Source organism: Alligator sinensis, unplaced genomic scaffold (genome assembly GCF_000455745.1).
Source record: "Alligator sinensis unplaced genomic scaffold, ASM45574v1 scaffold628_2, whole genome shotgun sequence".
Taxonomy (NCBI): Eukaryota; Metazoa; Chordata; order Crocodylia; family Alligatoridae; genus Alligator; species Alligator sinensis.
The window spans coordinates 5,557,283-5,572,683 of record NW_005841833.1 but is presented as its reverse complement, the minus strand read 5'-3'; the positions used below and the strand labels follow the sequence as shown (position 1 = coordinate 5,572,683).

Genomic DNA, 15,401 nt, shown 5'->3' with positions numbered 1-15,401 from the left:
CAGCAGCACGGAGCAACTACTCCCAGGCCCTGGAGTGAGACAGAGTCCATGTGAACCCATGCTCCGAACTCCAGGTCCAGCCGCCCATTCCCCGGCACAGCCTTGCCCTGTCTTGCTAAAGGCCTCTCCACCTCTTAATGTCTTGCTAAAGGTCCCTCATCCATACAGCCAAATGCAGGACCTCGGCACAAGCCTCTGCACGCTGCAGGCCAGCCCCCTGCCACCTGCCCCTGGGCCATACCGTTGAAGAACTTGATGATGTCGGTGAAGTCCATGTTGTTCTCCAGGATGATGTCCCGGTACATCTCCACCAGGGCCAGGGCAATGAAGAGGACATAGTGCGAAGAGGAGACACGCGCCGCTGCCCAGATGGTCTCCCAGACAGAGAAGACATCATCGTACACCAGCTCTGCTCAAACAGGAGAGACAGCCACAGCTGAGCCAGGGCCTCCTTGGGAAGCATCTTGACTGGGAAACCCCCTCGTAGGTCCCATCCTGGGGAGGTCTCAGACCGTTGGTGAGAGGGTTTCCACGTCAAAGGGCAGGACATGGGAGAGGATCACAGCAGGGAGCCCAGGTGAGCTGACAAGAGCCCCGTGCACCAGGCACGTTCAGGCAAGGCCAGGGGCTGTCCAGAGGGGATGTCACAGAGCAGAGGGACCCTAGGGCAGATGCCCGGCCACCCAGCCCGCACCTCGCTTGAAGTCCAGGAGGAACCATCGATAGCAGAAGTAGAAGTGGGTGTAATCACCGTTCTGGTGCATCAGCTCGAAGAGCTCCGAGTCCAGGATCTGTCCCAGAAAACCAAAAGAGAGCCCAGGACCCACTGAGTGCTAGCGATGCCTCCTGGAGCCCCACCTCTGCCCGCAGCCCCTCTGGCCTTCTCCCACTCCTCGGTACACCCGTCATGCTCTCCTCTGGAGTCTTCTCCTGCAGGCCCTCCTTGCACTCCCCAGGGCTCTGCCTCCACACCCCTTCCCCCAAGCCCAGCCACTGAGGTCCCTGCTAGCCTGAGCAGGCCACCCAACAGGCCATCATCACTGCCGCTCCGCAGGCCCCGTACCTGGATCAAAGACCGCATGTTCGCAAAGTGGGTGTCCATAGCCCCCCCGTGAGGGAAGTTCTGGTTCATCCTTTTCATCAGCTCTGTGAAGCAGCTGAAAGCGAGCGCCTCTGCAGGGGGCAAGAGGGGGAATGTCACAGCCCTGCTGCATGGAGGTGTCCCTGTGCCAGCATGCACATATGAACGACACGATAATACATAGAGACCAGCAGGGGTGTCCATGTGCACACGCGTGAATGCACCCCACCCAAGTGCCCAAGAGTCCATGGGCTCCCTTGTTGACCTCCTCTCCAGGGGACACACCAAGCAATGAGCTGGGGGGACCAAGTTTTCTCCTCTAGCACTAGATGGAGTGAAGCTCAGCCCAGTGGAGCAGGGGAAGCTTGACCGGCGCCCAGCAGCCCTGTTTGGGAGCCAGATGGAGGCACAGCAGCGGTCTACAGTATCCTGCAAGTAGCCGTGCCCAACTGCAGAGTGGGATGACCCCAACTCGCAGGGGTCTGACCAGCGAGCTCCCCGCCACCTTCATCACCAAGCTCTCCCCGCACCTCCACCTCTTAATGCTAAGCAGCCCACTCACCATCATCCAGAACAACTAGGAGCGGTGCCAGCAGGTCACACATCCCCTGCACGTATCCGATCTCAATGTGCTGCCAGATGTAGCTAGAGGAGACAGTGGGGGGACGGGACATGAGCTCTCCACCAGTGCCAGGCTAGACATCCCTGCCTGTCACATCCTCGGGAAGGAGGGGAAACTCCAAGGGGCAGCTGCCTTCTGGGGCGGAGCACTTAGCAATCGCCAGCCTGTCCCAGCGATCCCACATGGCCAAAGCCTGATGCCCTGGAGCCCAATGCCCTATCGCTTCATGCCACCATTACCAGTGCTGGGTCCGGGCAGGGAGAGCCAGACCCCAAGGTCCCCCATCCCCATCACTGGTAAGCACAGACCATGGCAATGCAAGCAAGAGCCTGGCCTCCTCCTTTCTCTGACCCCAGCAGGCTGGAAAGGAGCCCCCAGCATGGCACTGCTGCAGGGCTGTACTCTGGCTGCCCAGCTCCAGGGTGCCCTAGGGCTGTAGTCTCAGTGGCACCCAGGAGGCGGTGGTGTGACCCACAGGTCGCTGAAAGGATCACAGCTGCCCCAGGGCTGATGGAGCTTGCTGCATCCTCTCCGCTTCCTTGGGGGCTGAAGCCACAGCCATTCTCCCTGTGTCTGGGGAATGCCCTCCACTGCCCCACGCTGCACCCCCTTGCTCCAGCCTCCCTGGAGAGCCTGAGGGTGCATGCTTGGCTGGACATGAAGTGTGCAGCCCCAGCAGTGCTCCCAGCCCCTGCCAGCCTGCTAAGGACAGAGGGCCTTAGGCCAGCATGGCAAGATGGAAGATAAGTTCCTTCCCTGTATTGCTAACTCCTGCAGCCTTCCCTTTCCCCCGCCGTGCCCACCGTCGGCTGTGCTGGCTCTGCTCCCGCATTCCCAGCAAGTAAGAGGACATGTGAGGCTAACTAATTAGATGCCGGTGCCTGATGAAGCAGCATGGAGAGCTGGCCTGCTGGGCCTTGCCCGACATGAAGAGGAGCATCCTCCACTTTGGCCAACCTATGCTGAGCTGTGCAGTGTGTGGGGATGGGAGATTCATAGCAGAAGGGCACAATGCAATTGCTGGACCCTGTGAGCAGCAGGTGCTTTCAGGCTGCTGCCACCGTTTCCTGTGCCGGTGGAGCAGGTCTGAGTTACTGACGTGGTCAAGCAAGTCACAATCCCCTGTGTTAAGGCCCTGACGCTAGGATGTGCTGGGGTGGGAGAGCTGTATGGCGCTGGGGAGAGCTGTAATCAAAGGATGGGGTTGGAACCAACCCCTTTGCCCTGTGGCTGCCTCCAACCTGAGCCCCGTTTGTAGCCCTCCCATGTGTTGGTCTGGGAGCTGGCCCCTGCCCCCGCCCCTGCCCCAGGAGCTACCTGCACATGATGTTGCGCAGCTTCTCGAGGTTGGCAGGTGTGAAGTACCAGTAGTTGCGGTCACAGCGCTGCACGTCCTTCTCGATGCGGTGCAGGTTCACTGTGTACATGTCCAGCAGCTCCGGCTGCAGAGACAGGGCAGAAATTGCACAGGCCGAACCCATCCAGCCCATTCCCCATGCCCGGGCTCCACACGGCCTGGGCATCACCCTCTCTGCACAGAGGTGTAGGGGTTAATCACACTGCATTAAACTGTGGGGGTGGCAGAGAAGGTCTCGCAGACCAACTGCAGGGACCTGGGGAAGTGCCTTTGCAAAGGGACCAAATGAGAGCTGGGCACCCTGGGGCGGGGATGAAACCCCCAGCCAGATACTCACAGAATAGGTGACCCCGGAGGAGGAAACAGGAGACACCTCACTATGAGCCAGCTCCGCCACCACCAGCGAGTCCAGTTGCGGGTACAGGCTCTCCATCTCTGGCTCCTCGGAGAGGTTGTCCTCGCTTCCCACTAAGCTCTGCTTTTCAGCTTCACTGTCAGCCCAGCTTTCCACCACAGAAAGGGCCATGGCCTCGTGGCTCCCGTCAATGGGGAGAAAGTCCAAGCTGCCGTCAATGGGGAACTCCCCTTCCAGACTGTCCTGGCCCTGCAGATCCTCACCGGGCAGCTGCTCCTCCGCTGGGGCACTGTCCGAGCGCTCCTGTTTTGGGACACCGGCTTCACTCGGCTTCACCAGGTGGCAAGTTGTGGCTCTGCTGGTCTCCGTCCCGCTGTCCTCCGTGCTGAAGCTACGCTCCGAATAGCCTGATGTGATGGAGAAGTTCTGGGAGGAAGGGTGCCCTGAGTCGGGTGAGCACATCCCGTTGGGCACCATCCCATTGGGGATCTTGGCCTGCTTGCCATCATCTAGCGGGACATCCACTTCTGTCTGCTCCACCTCATCCACCGATTCAAACACCTGCAGGAACAACCACGAGAAAGGCTCTGAGCCTGGGGAAACCCTCTATTTTCACCCCCAGCCTGTGACACAGCTCCCGGACTCCAACCCCCAGGGGGGACACAGCCCTGCTCTGGAAAGGGACTGGACTGGAGACAATCTCTTCCTGCCTGGGCAAGTGGCTCTCGCCTGTATTCAGAGACGAGCACTGAGGAGGTTTTAGTGCTTTCTGTACATGAAAACACCTGGGAGAAGTGAGGGGAAGGGAGGGGGGGAAAAGGAGAGAGAGATGGGTCTGTCCTGCATGTTTCTCAATAGAAGTGTTAGCTCTGTGTTGATAGCAGGACCAGTCAGGTACCAACAAGCAGCCCCCTCAGCTGACCCAGCAGGGCGACACAGGCATTGCAGGAGGCAGAGAACAGGCCTCTCTACTCAGGGTGCAGGGGTAGCAGCTGGCCAGAAGCCTGGGGTTTGATGTCGTCAGCCACAGACGAGAGGCAGGGGCTGGCAATGTCCTTTTTGCCATCATTTTCCAAAGCAGACTTTCCTGCCCCACAGACAGGGCCAGGCTATGCCTGGATGGCTGGAGAAGGTCCCCTCTGAACGCGAGCCACCGCAGAAGACAGCACCCCGGTGTCCAGGTGCCTGGGATTCCACCCAACAAATCCACATCACCCCAAGCACGGGGAGGGCAGCAGCGCTGTCCACATTCACAGTCTAGGGAGGGGAACATCACATGCAGGGACCAAGGTCTCTGCTCCAAGGACACAACTGGGTGCTCTGGCCATCGCAACCTGTGCAGTTCCATCAGCATTGCGGCAGTGCAGCTGCACGTGACTTCAAAGCATCTGGACCAACTCAGGCTGCGCCTGGATTTGGCTCCATCTCTCTCTCGTCTGCCCAATGCCGGCATCAGCTACTGACAGAGCAACGAGCAGCTGTGTCCCACTTATAGCCAGATCCCTGAGGGATTTTCACTGCACAGAGGAGGTCTAGTGTGTCCTGCCCTGGCCCAGTGTGTCCAGCCATCCAGAAAACTTAGTACCTCTGGGCAGGTTTCCTTTTGTGTCTGCAAACTGCAGGTCTCCTCTGTGTACCTGACCAGGTTCCACAATGCACATCCACAGCACCAAAGGCCTCAGCCATCCAGCCAGCAGTGGCTTGGGGCTATTTCTTTGCATGCTAATGCAAAAGGACATCATCTATATTTAGCAGCAGTGTTATTTAAGCATGAAGCAAATGACTCCATGTACAAATCAGCCCAAAGCAACAAACCTTGCAGCTAGCGAGTCCCACGTCAGAGCAGATGTTTTGTGTAGGGCCCACATGGGGACAGGGTGGAGATATCAAGGCCCATCTAGCAATGCGCTGCCTGACCCTGTGGCCTTCAGAGGCAGCACGAGCTGTTTAACCCAGCTCCCTGTAAGGTGGGCATCCCCAAAACAAGCTTGCACAAAGGGAATGTGGAGGGCTTGGTCCATCGGCTCAAGCTGAAGGAGGTCTGGGCTGGGGCAGGGTCAGCCCACACAGCTCTGCCTCTTACCTGCGTGCTGGAGCTGGAATCGCTCTGCAGCCGGGCATGGTTTTGCCTGTCAGAGCTGCAGCTCTGGGAAGACTGCAATAGAGAGGAGGGGAACAGGGTGAGGGGAAGGGTAAAACGCAGCCTGGGCCCCGGGTGGGGGAGTGAAGGCCGCAGCACCCAGCAGGTCAATGTACAAGGATCAGGGGGAGACCACTACTAATAAACACCTTTCTTCAACCAGAGAGGATCACAGAGCCTCGGGTCCATATAGCCCTGCAGGCTATGGATCCACACAGCCCAACAGGTTGCCCCCACAGTGGCAGCCCCTCACTGCTAGAGAAGATGACCCCAACAAGGTCCAGCCCAAGTACTCTCATGCCACATGCCTGGGGCCAAGGTGAACAGTTTTATGCTGGCCTTTAGCAGCCCCAACTAGCTCCACAGAGGGCAGGCCCTGCAAATCCCTCTCTGATTTGGCAGTGATGCAATTCATCCCGCTGTGCTTCACACAAGTCATGGATTTACAGGCTCTGCCTCAATCCTCCTCTATAAAGGTGACTTCAAGACCAAGCGCTGCTGTGTCAGAGACTTGGTCCCAAGAAGACGGGCTACAAAGTAAGAGCAACATCTCCTGCCTTTGCGCTGGTGCGGGGGAAGCAGTGGTGGCAGCAATGGGGGCTTTGCTGCTGCTTTATACCTGCACATCTCTGCAGCTACTGCTGATCTCCCCCAGGGCCCAATTTAGCTGCTGGCCATGCTCGTCATTCACCTGCGTCAGCCGCAACAAGGCACCCAGGCACAGCATCCTTGGAGGATTACTGGTGAGAAAGACCAGCATGGGCAGGACAGGGCTAGGGGCTGGGACCAGCCAGCTGTCTGCACCCCAAGCTGGTAGCTTGTGGGCTGGGGAAGGGCAAGAGCTCTTCCTTTGGTCACCAGCCAGGCTGTCCCAGCTCGCTCCCGTTCACGTCTCCTGCCCAGCCTCGCTGGTCTCCACCTTGGTCCAACACACACTGGCCAAAAGCACCCACGTGTCTTCAGGAGGGCGTTGGAGGAACTCTAAGGGGAGCAGCCCGACAGCTCAGGCAACCTGCACTGGGGCTCCTCTGGCCTCACCTCGTTGCTGATGGTTGAATCTCTGTGCATCATCTTCTGAATGTGGGAATCCAGGCTGGCCCCAGACGAGCACTTGGCCAGAGCCGCAGCGTGGGACTCCTTCTCCCTCTGCCGCACGATGGCCTCGCAGCCCAGCCACTCTGCCATGGTTTGCTCGTAGCAGGCCCGGACCTGCTCATCCACCTGCAGCAGCCAGAAAGAGCAAGTCTGCCTGGCAGCCCCTCCACGCCCCCCTGGACCACACACACCCTCCGCACTTGGGCAAGGGGGAGCTGGCACTGCCGAGCTGAGCACAGCTTCCACAGACATCTTGGCAGTGCTATAGGCTCTCTGCGTACCACAGAGGACAGGGGACCTGAAGCTGGACCTCCCTGCCCGAGGCAGTGCCAAGCAGCTGAGCCAAGTGTTGTTTGGAGGAGATCTGTCTGCAGCTGGACAGGAGCATTTTGACTCCCTGTTCACAGTCCCCTGGCCTTTCCCCTGTCCCCACTGCATGTCCCCAGCTGTCAGAGCTGCAGAGGCTGTGATGGTGGGTTCATCAGAGCCCAGTCTTTCCTATGGGCAGGGAAGAGATGCAGCAGCAAATGGGCAGACTGTTCCTTCTGCACAGGGCCCAGGCACCCATGTGGTTCTCCCACTGGCCATGAGAGCGCCTGCTGCCCCCCCAAAGTTCATCCCAGCACTCCCCAGTGACAGACCGACCTCCTTCTGCTCTGCCTCCGTCATCCCAAACTGGTAGTGGCCCAGAAGGAAAGGCCACACAGCTCTCCGGATCTCATGCTGGATCCCACCGTAGTAAACCAGCCGCAGCAGTTCCTGCTCCTCGTAGCTCTGTGGAGGAAGCTCTGAGTCATGGAGAGGCACCGGGCAAGTGGGACGTGTGCTGCAGGGCAAGTGCAATCCCCTCCACCCTGATCCCAGCCTTGCTGCTGCCAGAAGTGCTTCCTGATGCCCCAAAAGCCTGACACCAGTGGAAGGCTACAGGAGACTGCTGCCACCGCATCCTCTAGCCTTGCTGACGCCTGAACCCTAGCGGCGCTGTGCTGCCGACAGAATTGGGGACAAGGCCATAAAGCTAGATCAGAGCCTGGGGCTTCCCCTCCCATCTCTCTGGGAGACGGACTGCTCTTCTCTGCCACAGAAGAGCCCAGCAGCCTTGGGCAAGTCACCTGACTTCGCAATGCTCCTCTCACGGTACCTGTAAGATGGGTAAAACGCTCCCCGGCAACAGGACATGTCTGAATCAGTTCAATAGTTCCTGGAATGTGTTGTGACAGCTTGGACAGGAGGTGAAGGGTTAGTTATTATTAATTATCAGCATTATGGCATGGCAGAGAGAGGCAGCCGGGAAAGCCGGCAACGCTGCATTTGTCAGCAGTGGAATAACCAAGGGGAAGCCAATTCCTCACAATGGAGGTGGCAACCCACAGCTCATTCCTGGTTCCAGCAGGCTAACAGGGGCCGCGTTCTCCTGCAGTGGAGTGTTTGGTGCCCATGACGGAGGATGGACACAGGGCCCTGCATCCTGGGTGCTTCCTATACACCAAATGCCCCGGAAGGGGCCCCATACCGTGCTGTCCTGCAGGTACTTCTGCCAGATCTCAGCCGTCAGCCCCGAGCTGGCGCTGCAGGGGACATCAGGAGACACAATGTTGTGGTTCACCAGTGCGGACAGGTGGGTGCGCACTGTGGAAAGGTGTCGGCAGTACGCCAGCCCTGCAGCCGGGGAAAGCAAGGACACAGGCACTTGGGACCCGGGTTGCCAGCCAGAGGGGCCCAGAGGAGCCCTGGGACATCAGCAGGCCTGTCTGCCCACCCTGCACGGTGACAGCTTGGTCCCTAACAGAGATCCTTGAGCTATTTTTCCCCTTGTCTAACATTAAGAGCTATGAACAAGGCATCTCTCCCACCCACAGTGTATCACTGCACAGCCAGGGCATGAGACACTTGGGCTAGGGACCCTCCAAATGCTCCCTGCATGCAACATGCAGGCAGCAGCCAAAGGCACCCACGTCCTGCTGGCAATATCAACTTGATCAACCAGGCCTGGTCCTCTCCCCACGCCCCCCTGAGAGACTCAAGAGAAGTTGGCTGAGGGAGATACTCACAACCATAGAAGGCCCGGGAGAGGATCTGGTACTTCATATTGTCACACAGGAGCTTCAGCGGGGCCCTGCCAAAGCAGAAAGGAGCCGTCAGCCCCTGGGAGGGGAAACACTGCAACTGCTGCCCCCACCACGGTGCACCGCCCTGGCCCAAGCCCTCTCTGCACAGACTCCTGGCAGTCACTCGCACCCAGAGCAAAGCCCCTGGTGGAGACTGCTGCGTGCATCTCACCCGTGGCAGCAGGAAAGGGGGAGACTTTCCACTCTGGCTTGTTCATCCTGAACCAGTGGCAGGGGAGGAAGCCCAGCTGCCAGCTCTCCCAAGACCCCTCCAAGCCACGGGTACATTCAAACACACGTTTGCTGTGGTCTCTCCCATTCTATGGGCAGGCTGATGCAAGAACCTGGCAGCCCCAAGCACTAGCTCCACATTAGAGAAGGGGAAATGTAGGCACCAGCATTTTCAAGGGAAATCAGTTTCCACCCCTTAGCAAAGCTTGGTGGGGTCTGGGGCATGGCTCCTATAGTCCTCTAGGAAAATCCCAGCCTTGGCTACCTGCCCAGAGCTGCAGAGGGCATCAGTGGTGAGTCACTGGCTCCAAGTCCTGTGCTCACACCTTCAGCCCTGCCTTTGAGTCTGCAATGGATAAGGCTAACGCTAACCCCACTGGGACATTCAACCCTGCCCCCACCAGTGAATTCTCCTGCCCTCCCTGAACAGGATGAAACAGTGCAAGGCACAGCCGTGATTCTGCTACAGGGACCTCATCACGTCCACATGGGCACCTGCACTGCTGTCGGAGGGTCGCCCCATTCCTCAACCCACCTGGGAGATGCTAGAGCCCCTTATCCCTGACCTCAGGGGGATCTCACCTGCCTGCCGGCAGCACCCACCATACCTCTCATGGTTGCATCCATTGGCAGGGCCACCATCCGAGGAGCCACTCTGGGAGCAGGAAGAGCAGGAGGACTTGCGGGTGCTGGGCTGCCACATGGATGGCAGGCCACTGCCCTGCGTGTCAATCAGGTCCTGGGGGACTGCAAAAGAGTGGGGAGAGAGCCGTCACTGACAGCTGCAAGAGCCCCCGCAGGCTGGGCACTCGACCACCACGCTAAGGGACACGCAGGGAATCTGATTGGACAGCAACAGCCCACAGTGTCCCCAGAGAGATGGCTCCTCAGCACCCGAAGCTACAGCACTCTTGGGAGAAAGGAACAAATGGGGGAGCATTAGTGAGTGAAAGAGAGAAGCCTCAGCCATGCCTAGACCCCACCTGCCACCAGCTCACCCTAATGTCCAAGGAAAGACACCCAGGTTGTGAACAAGCGACCGAGCCAAGGTGTATCGGACATGGGACACCACCAAACCCAGCCCCCAAGCATGAGAATGGCCGTGGCCCTGGAGAGAGCAGGACAGTGGCAGGAGGAGCTGCCTGTGGTGCCAGAGAAAAGTCAAGGGGGAAGAGACTGAGGAAGAACCAGATCAATTAAGATGTCCCCAGCAGTGTGAAGGAGCAGCAGGATATGGTGCCTGCCATGCTGTCACTTACTACACACCCACCGAGACTCAGCACGGTCCCTCGCCACGGTGCTGCTGGCTGATTCAATGTGCAGGGCAATCCAGGCTCTACTGATTCCCTGGGGATTCACTGGCTTCCTGCACTGAGCCCTGCCTGTTCCAGGCCACCCCACAGCTCTGTGGCTATCCCCCCTCTCTGACCTGGGGTCCCTGGCCACTTGGGCTATGGCCACCTCTAAGCAGAAAGAGACAGGCAAGCCAGATCAAAGGTGAGGCGTGGAAGAAAGCACAGCTGACACAGGACAGGAATCCAGCCCGGCCTTGGGAAAGGCTAGGGCACACCATGTAATACCTGCTGGTCCTCCATGAGGGCAGCACTCCAGCAGTGGCTGACCTTCGCAATGCACCCAAAGAGAAGCCTGCAGGGAGGTTCCTACCAGAGTTTCTCCCCACCTAACGCTGGAAAGGGATGCAGCCAGACTGGCACCCTGAGAGGTCTGCCAGAGCTAGGGTATGCCTTCTCGATGAGAGCCCACAAGTGACAACATGGACAGAGCAACAGAACCAACATGGATGGCAACAACATTACACTGGCACTGCTTGGCCCCTGGCAGGGCCAGGAGAGGATGGGGTCCAGTGCAGAGGCTCAGAGACCATTTGGGAATCACCACAACCTTCCTGGTGGCAGGCGTCCTCAGGGTCCTCTGATTCCCAAAGGCAATGGAGGTGGCAGGTGAAGCAAGGGAAGGGTGAGAACGATGGTTAACAGCAACTACAGATGTGGAGACAGGATGAAGGCACAAGTGAGTGGGAGCAGGGGGGCTGCCAGCACAGGGGTACCAGCCAGCACACCGTGTGCAAACGTCCTGTCCATGACAGGTGATGAGAACTCGGCCAGACGGGCTCCGACCACCAGCCTAAGGGGGAATTCTGCCCCCAGCATGGCACACTCGAGTGCCTCAGAATAAGCCCGAGGAAAGAAGATCCTCTACTGATGGCTTTGGTCTTAACTGCAGTTTTATCTGGGACTTAGGCCAGCAAGTTACCAGAGTCAAGCACGGGAGAACCTGGATGTGATTCTGTGGCCTGCAGCACAGAGGCAGGAGTCAGGAATCTCTGGTTCTTGGTGAGTTTCTATAAGCTCTCCTGGCTTCCTCCCTGCGAGACCCCATGGGTGGCACCTCTGCAATACAAAACTAAGACTGGAAGGGAAGCAGCCACTTGGGTCAGAGCACGACATTAAGGTGCGCTGAAATTCAAACAGGATCTGCCTGCCTGATCCTGGGAGGGCCGGAGTAGGGGGCCAAGCCAGATGGGACAGCCCGAAGTGATGTCCCCAAAGTGATGTCCCCAATTAACACCCCAGGGACCAGTTTCAAGATGAAACTGGATGCTTATCTTGCTGGGATCCTATGACCCCAGCTGACTTCCTGCCCTTTGGGCGGGGGGCTGGACTCGATGATCTTCTGAGGTCCCTTCCAGCCCTGATGTCTATGAAATCTATGAAATATGAAATCTATGACAGGGCACCCCTTGCCCTGGGCTGCTGTCCTGGTGCAGAAGGGGCCTAGCCAGCTCCCAGGCCTGGCCCAAGGGGTTCACCTAAGTGCCTGGTGACTGGCACAGAGGGAAGGGAAGGGCACGTGGATCCAGCAGATCTGTGGAGGGTTCCCTATGGCCCTGCAAACCTTTGCTGGGCAGGGGCCCATGACTCAATCCACAGCCAAAGGTTCAGTGCTTCTCTCTCCTTCCAAACAAAGGGTGCTTGTATGTGCCAAAGCCAGAGCGGGGGAGATGGAGCCTCCTTTGTATGTGACACCCTCCCCAAGGCAATTCCTGGAGCATTTCTCTTAGTGATGTCCCCAATTCACACCCCAGGGACCAGGCTGTGCTGCCTGACCCTTGCCCCGCCATGCACACTTACTGAACTCAGACTGCGTGCCAGGGTATACGATCCTGAAGACATAGTCTGTGGCTTCGTCATCTTCCTTGTCAGAGGCCGACTCAGAAGAGCCCTGGGGACTTCGCTTCCTCAGCTTGGGAAATACTTTCCCCTAAACAGAGAAGGCAAGCTGCTTACCACATCATTGGCTATGCAGTCAGGGTGAGCACAATCACTGCCTCGCCATTGAAAACAGGTGTCACAAACACTGCCCCACACTGGGAGTTTGAACACCCTCAGTGCTGGAGGATCCCCCTGCCTGAGAGAAAAACCATATACTCCTTTTGGCAGGCACAATACGCCCCAGCTTCATGACACAGCTCTGGTGGCTGGCAAGGTCTGTGGAGACCACAGACAGCCACTTAGCTCATGGTGGGTCACTGCCTGCTAAGACCAGCAGCTGGGCCACTGTGGTACAACAGTGGCGTGTCAGTGGATAAGAGGGAAGGGCAGCAGCCACCTGCTTTGCACGATGCAAGTGAAAGGTGACCCTCAGGCTCCAGGAAAACTGCCCATCAGCTTGACTCTGCTGCGTTAGGTGAGCTTCCCAAACTAGGGGAACATGGACCCCTGTCCAGAGGGCTGGCATCAAGCATCGCTGAACTCCCACTTGAACCCTGCACGCTCAAAGGGTGCCTAGGTCTGGCGCCAGCCCCGTGGAGAAGGTGCACTTCAGACTGAACGACAGGCTCCCCAGCACTGACAAGTGCATGGACAGTAATGAACCGGGCCTCAACAACATCTGTCATGACTGCTCTCTCAAGGGGACCGCAGTCCCTGGGGGGTGCAAGACAGTGAAGGCCAAAGTCTTGAAGGACCAGCTCTTACCCACAGGTCATGGCGTGCCTTTTGAAGGGCATGTGGGTCATGTCCCCATCATGCCTGGCTGTGGTCCAACACAAAACTCCTCACATGCTAGATCCAGCAGTCTTTTGAGCTGGATGCAGGGGGCTCTTTCAGCCAAGTCTCTTCTGAGAGGTCTCATGAAGAAGGCTACAGCTGCGTGTCACCAGGGCTGGCAAGGAGCCTGCGTGCCTCAGGGACTGGGGCAAGTGCATGGCTACCAAGCCACCACACCTGAAATCAAAGCCCTCACCTTTCCCCTCTGTGACCAGAGAGGGGGATCAAGCTGCCCGTGAGGAAGGAGGCCATTTTCAAGGCAGGAGAGAAACTGCAACAGGTGTCCTCCTCTGGGGAACCGGAGCGGAGGCCTCTGAATCCCATCCTGGCTCACCAAAACCACTGTCCCGCCGCTGTCTACTATTAGCAACAGGAACGAGAGCAGAGGAGACACAGAACACAGGAGTCAGGAGATATGCCGGAGGACGGGACAGGACACGGTCAGTCAGGGGAGCTCATCTCATGCTTCAAAGGAAGGAGAACAGGAGAAACTTCCCAAAGAGCTTGCAGTTCAAGCAGACCAGAGAGAGGCAGAGGAGGGGAGAAGAGGGATCTCTCTGTCCCCATCTCACGGATGGAACCGAAGAGCAGAGGGACTGAACAGGGTCACGCGGGGTGGGGGGAACAGAACCCAGGTCTGGCAGGTCCCACTGGGCTCTTCTGCCACGCTCACTGCCCTAGAACCACAGGTTCAAGTCCCGGGTGCCTGCTCTTCGCAGTCTTCCCCAAGACCTGCTTGTAGACATCCCCTTGGAAAGAGCCACTTAACAGCAGGCTTGGGGCACTCGGTTCATCTGCCAAGAGCCGAGCCAGGCGAGCTGGGATCAAACTCTGCTCTGTGACCTCAAAGCAGGGAGATCTGGACAGGAGGCACCACCAGTCTGTCCTCGTTGAGCTCTCAGCCACCCCACACCAGCCCAGTGCCCTGCAAACCGAGGGAACTGCAGCGAAACAAAGCCCTTGCCTCTCACAGCACCCCCTCCATCACCCAGCTTACCCTGCTGGTGGCAGTGCAGGTAGACGATCTCTTCCAGGCGAATAGTCATGGCATAGTCCCAGTACACGCTGGAAGGGGAAAAGAGAGAGACCTCAGTGGAGCCCTACACTCGTGCCTTCTCCACTGCCCCGTTCGCTGGCCTGGCCTCCTGACTCGTTCACACCTTCGAAGGCAAGAGACGCAGGCCCGATCCCCAGCCAGAGGACACCAGTCAGTGAGAGCTGTACCCATTTGCATGACAGAGGATGCTGCTCTGAGCTTCACCAAACTGCTCCAAGGGAGCAGAAAGTTTCAGAGGGATCTGGAGAGGAAAACAGCCACCTGGTCCTGCCAGGAGGACAGGGTGGGATGGCCATCATGCCCCTGCAGAAACACCTCTTCTCTCTGCTTTCCCCCGCCTTCAAAAAAGCAGCTCAGCAAAACTGGGCTGGGTTACAGCCAGTCCTGCCCGACTGGGGCCATGTCTCTGCCTCAGCATCCTTCCCATCTGGAGGCTGACATGGCCACATGCACCAGGGGCTCTGGGTCCCCTGGCTGCTGGGACACTCTGGAAAGCAATCAACACTCTGCTCCTTGCTGTGGCTGGTCAATGCCTCCTGGGAGGTCGGCAACAGCAGCTCTGTACCCTGAAGCCCTGCACAGGTCCTGAAGGACAGGATAAGGGAGGGAGGGAGGCACATCCCCAGGAGTGGGCATACTTACTTTGCAGTCTGACCTCTATCTCCCTCCGTCAGGCCTGGACACTGGGAAGTTTTAGAAATTAGGCTGAAGCCCAAGCCAAGAACTCAGCAAAGCAGCCCAGAGGTGAAAGAAAGCGTTGCAGTGGGATGTAAGCCACCGAACACCCCCCCACCCCAACAGCACAGGGCAACGGGGAGACGGGAAGGGAAGGAATTAAAGTGAGATACAGAGACAAGGGTTGGGAAAAGAGAAGAAAAATGAGTTACACGCAGACAATCCTTATCTCTAGCCCAGGGAGAGCCCTGCAGGTCACTTCTGCACGTAGGTCTCCTGCTAGAGCAACCTCTGCAGACCAGCTCCCTTCCAGGATGACCAGCTCTAGCACTGGGCAGTCCCGAGGAAGGCTGCTAGTGGCTGTTGTGCAGTCCAGGCTGAGGTCCTGATACCAGAAGGGAGTTGCAGGGAGAAGCTGAATGCCAGGGCCCAGCACAATCCACGGACATTGTGTGGACATGGGTGTTGCCAGCCCACCCAGCAGGTTCCACGTGGAGGGGCCTGTGGGACCCTGCTTCAGGGACCCCATCCTCAGCAAAGAGATGGCAGGAGAGACACTGGGGGCTGCTAGCGAGTCCACGACTCAGGTGGTGGAAGCTACAGCCCCAGT

At 58.2% G+C, this 15,401-nt stretch overlaps 1 protein-coding gene across 1 annotated transcript in view; it reads right to left on the bottom strand.

Annotated features, from left to right (window-relative positions):
• Nucleotides 1-15,401, bottom strand: part of SGSM1 (small G protein signaling modulator 1) — an 81,983-nt gene that overhangs the window by 3,769 nt on the left and 62,813 nt on the right. Inside the window, exons 12-28 of the mRNA XM_025199486.1 lie at nt 14,759-14,821; nt 14,057-14,124; nt 13,256-13,419; nt 12,142-12,271; nt 10,807-10,989; nt 9,598-9,736; nt 8,702-8,766; nt 8,164-8,309; nt 7,296-7,424; nt 6,594-6,776; nt 5,499-5,570; nt 3,398-3,976; nt 3,021-3,145; nt 1,644-1,726; nt 1,064-1,173; nt 695-791; nt 242-409 (exon numbers count right to left, since the gene is read on the bottom strand). Of these exons, the coding sequence (XP_025055271.1) occupies nt 242-409; nt 695-791; nt 1,064-1,173; nt 1,644-1,726; nt 3,021-3,145; nt 3,398-3,976; nt 5,499-5,570; nt 6,594-6,776; nt 7,296-7,424; nt 8,164-8,309; nt 8,702-8,766; nt 9,598-9,736; nt 10,807-10,989; nt 12,142-12,271; nt 13,256-13,419; nt 14,057-14,124; nt 14,759-14,821 (2,504 nt within the window). The remainder of the gene's footprint in view (nt 1-241; nt 410-694; nt 792-1,063; nt 1,174-1,643; nt 1,727-3,020; nt 3,146-3,397; nt 3,977-5,498; nt 5,571-6,593; nt 6,777-7,295; nt 7,425-8,163; nt 8,310-8,701; nt 8,767-9,597; nt 9,737-10,806; nt 10,990-12,141; nt 12,272-13,255; nt 13,420-14,056; nt 14,125-14,758; nt 14,822-15,401) is intronic.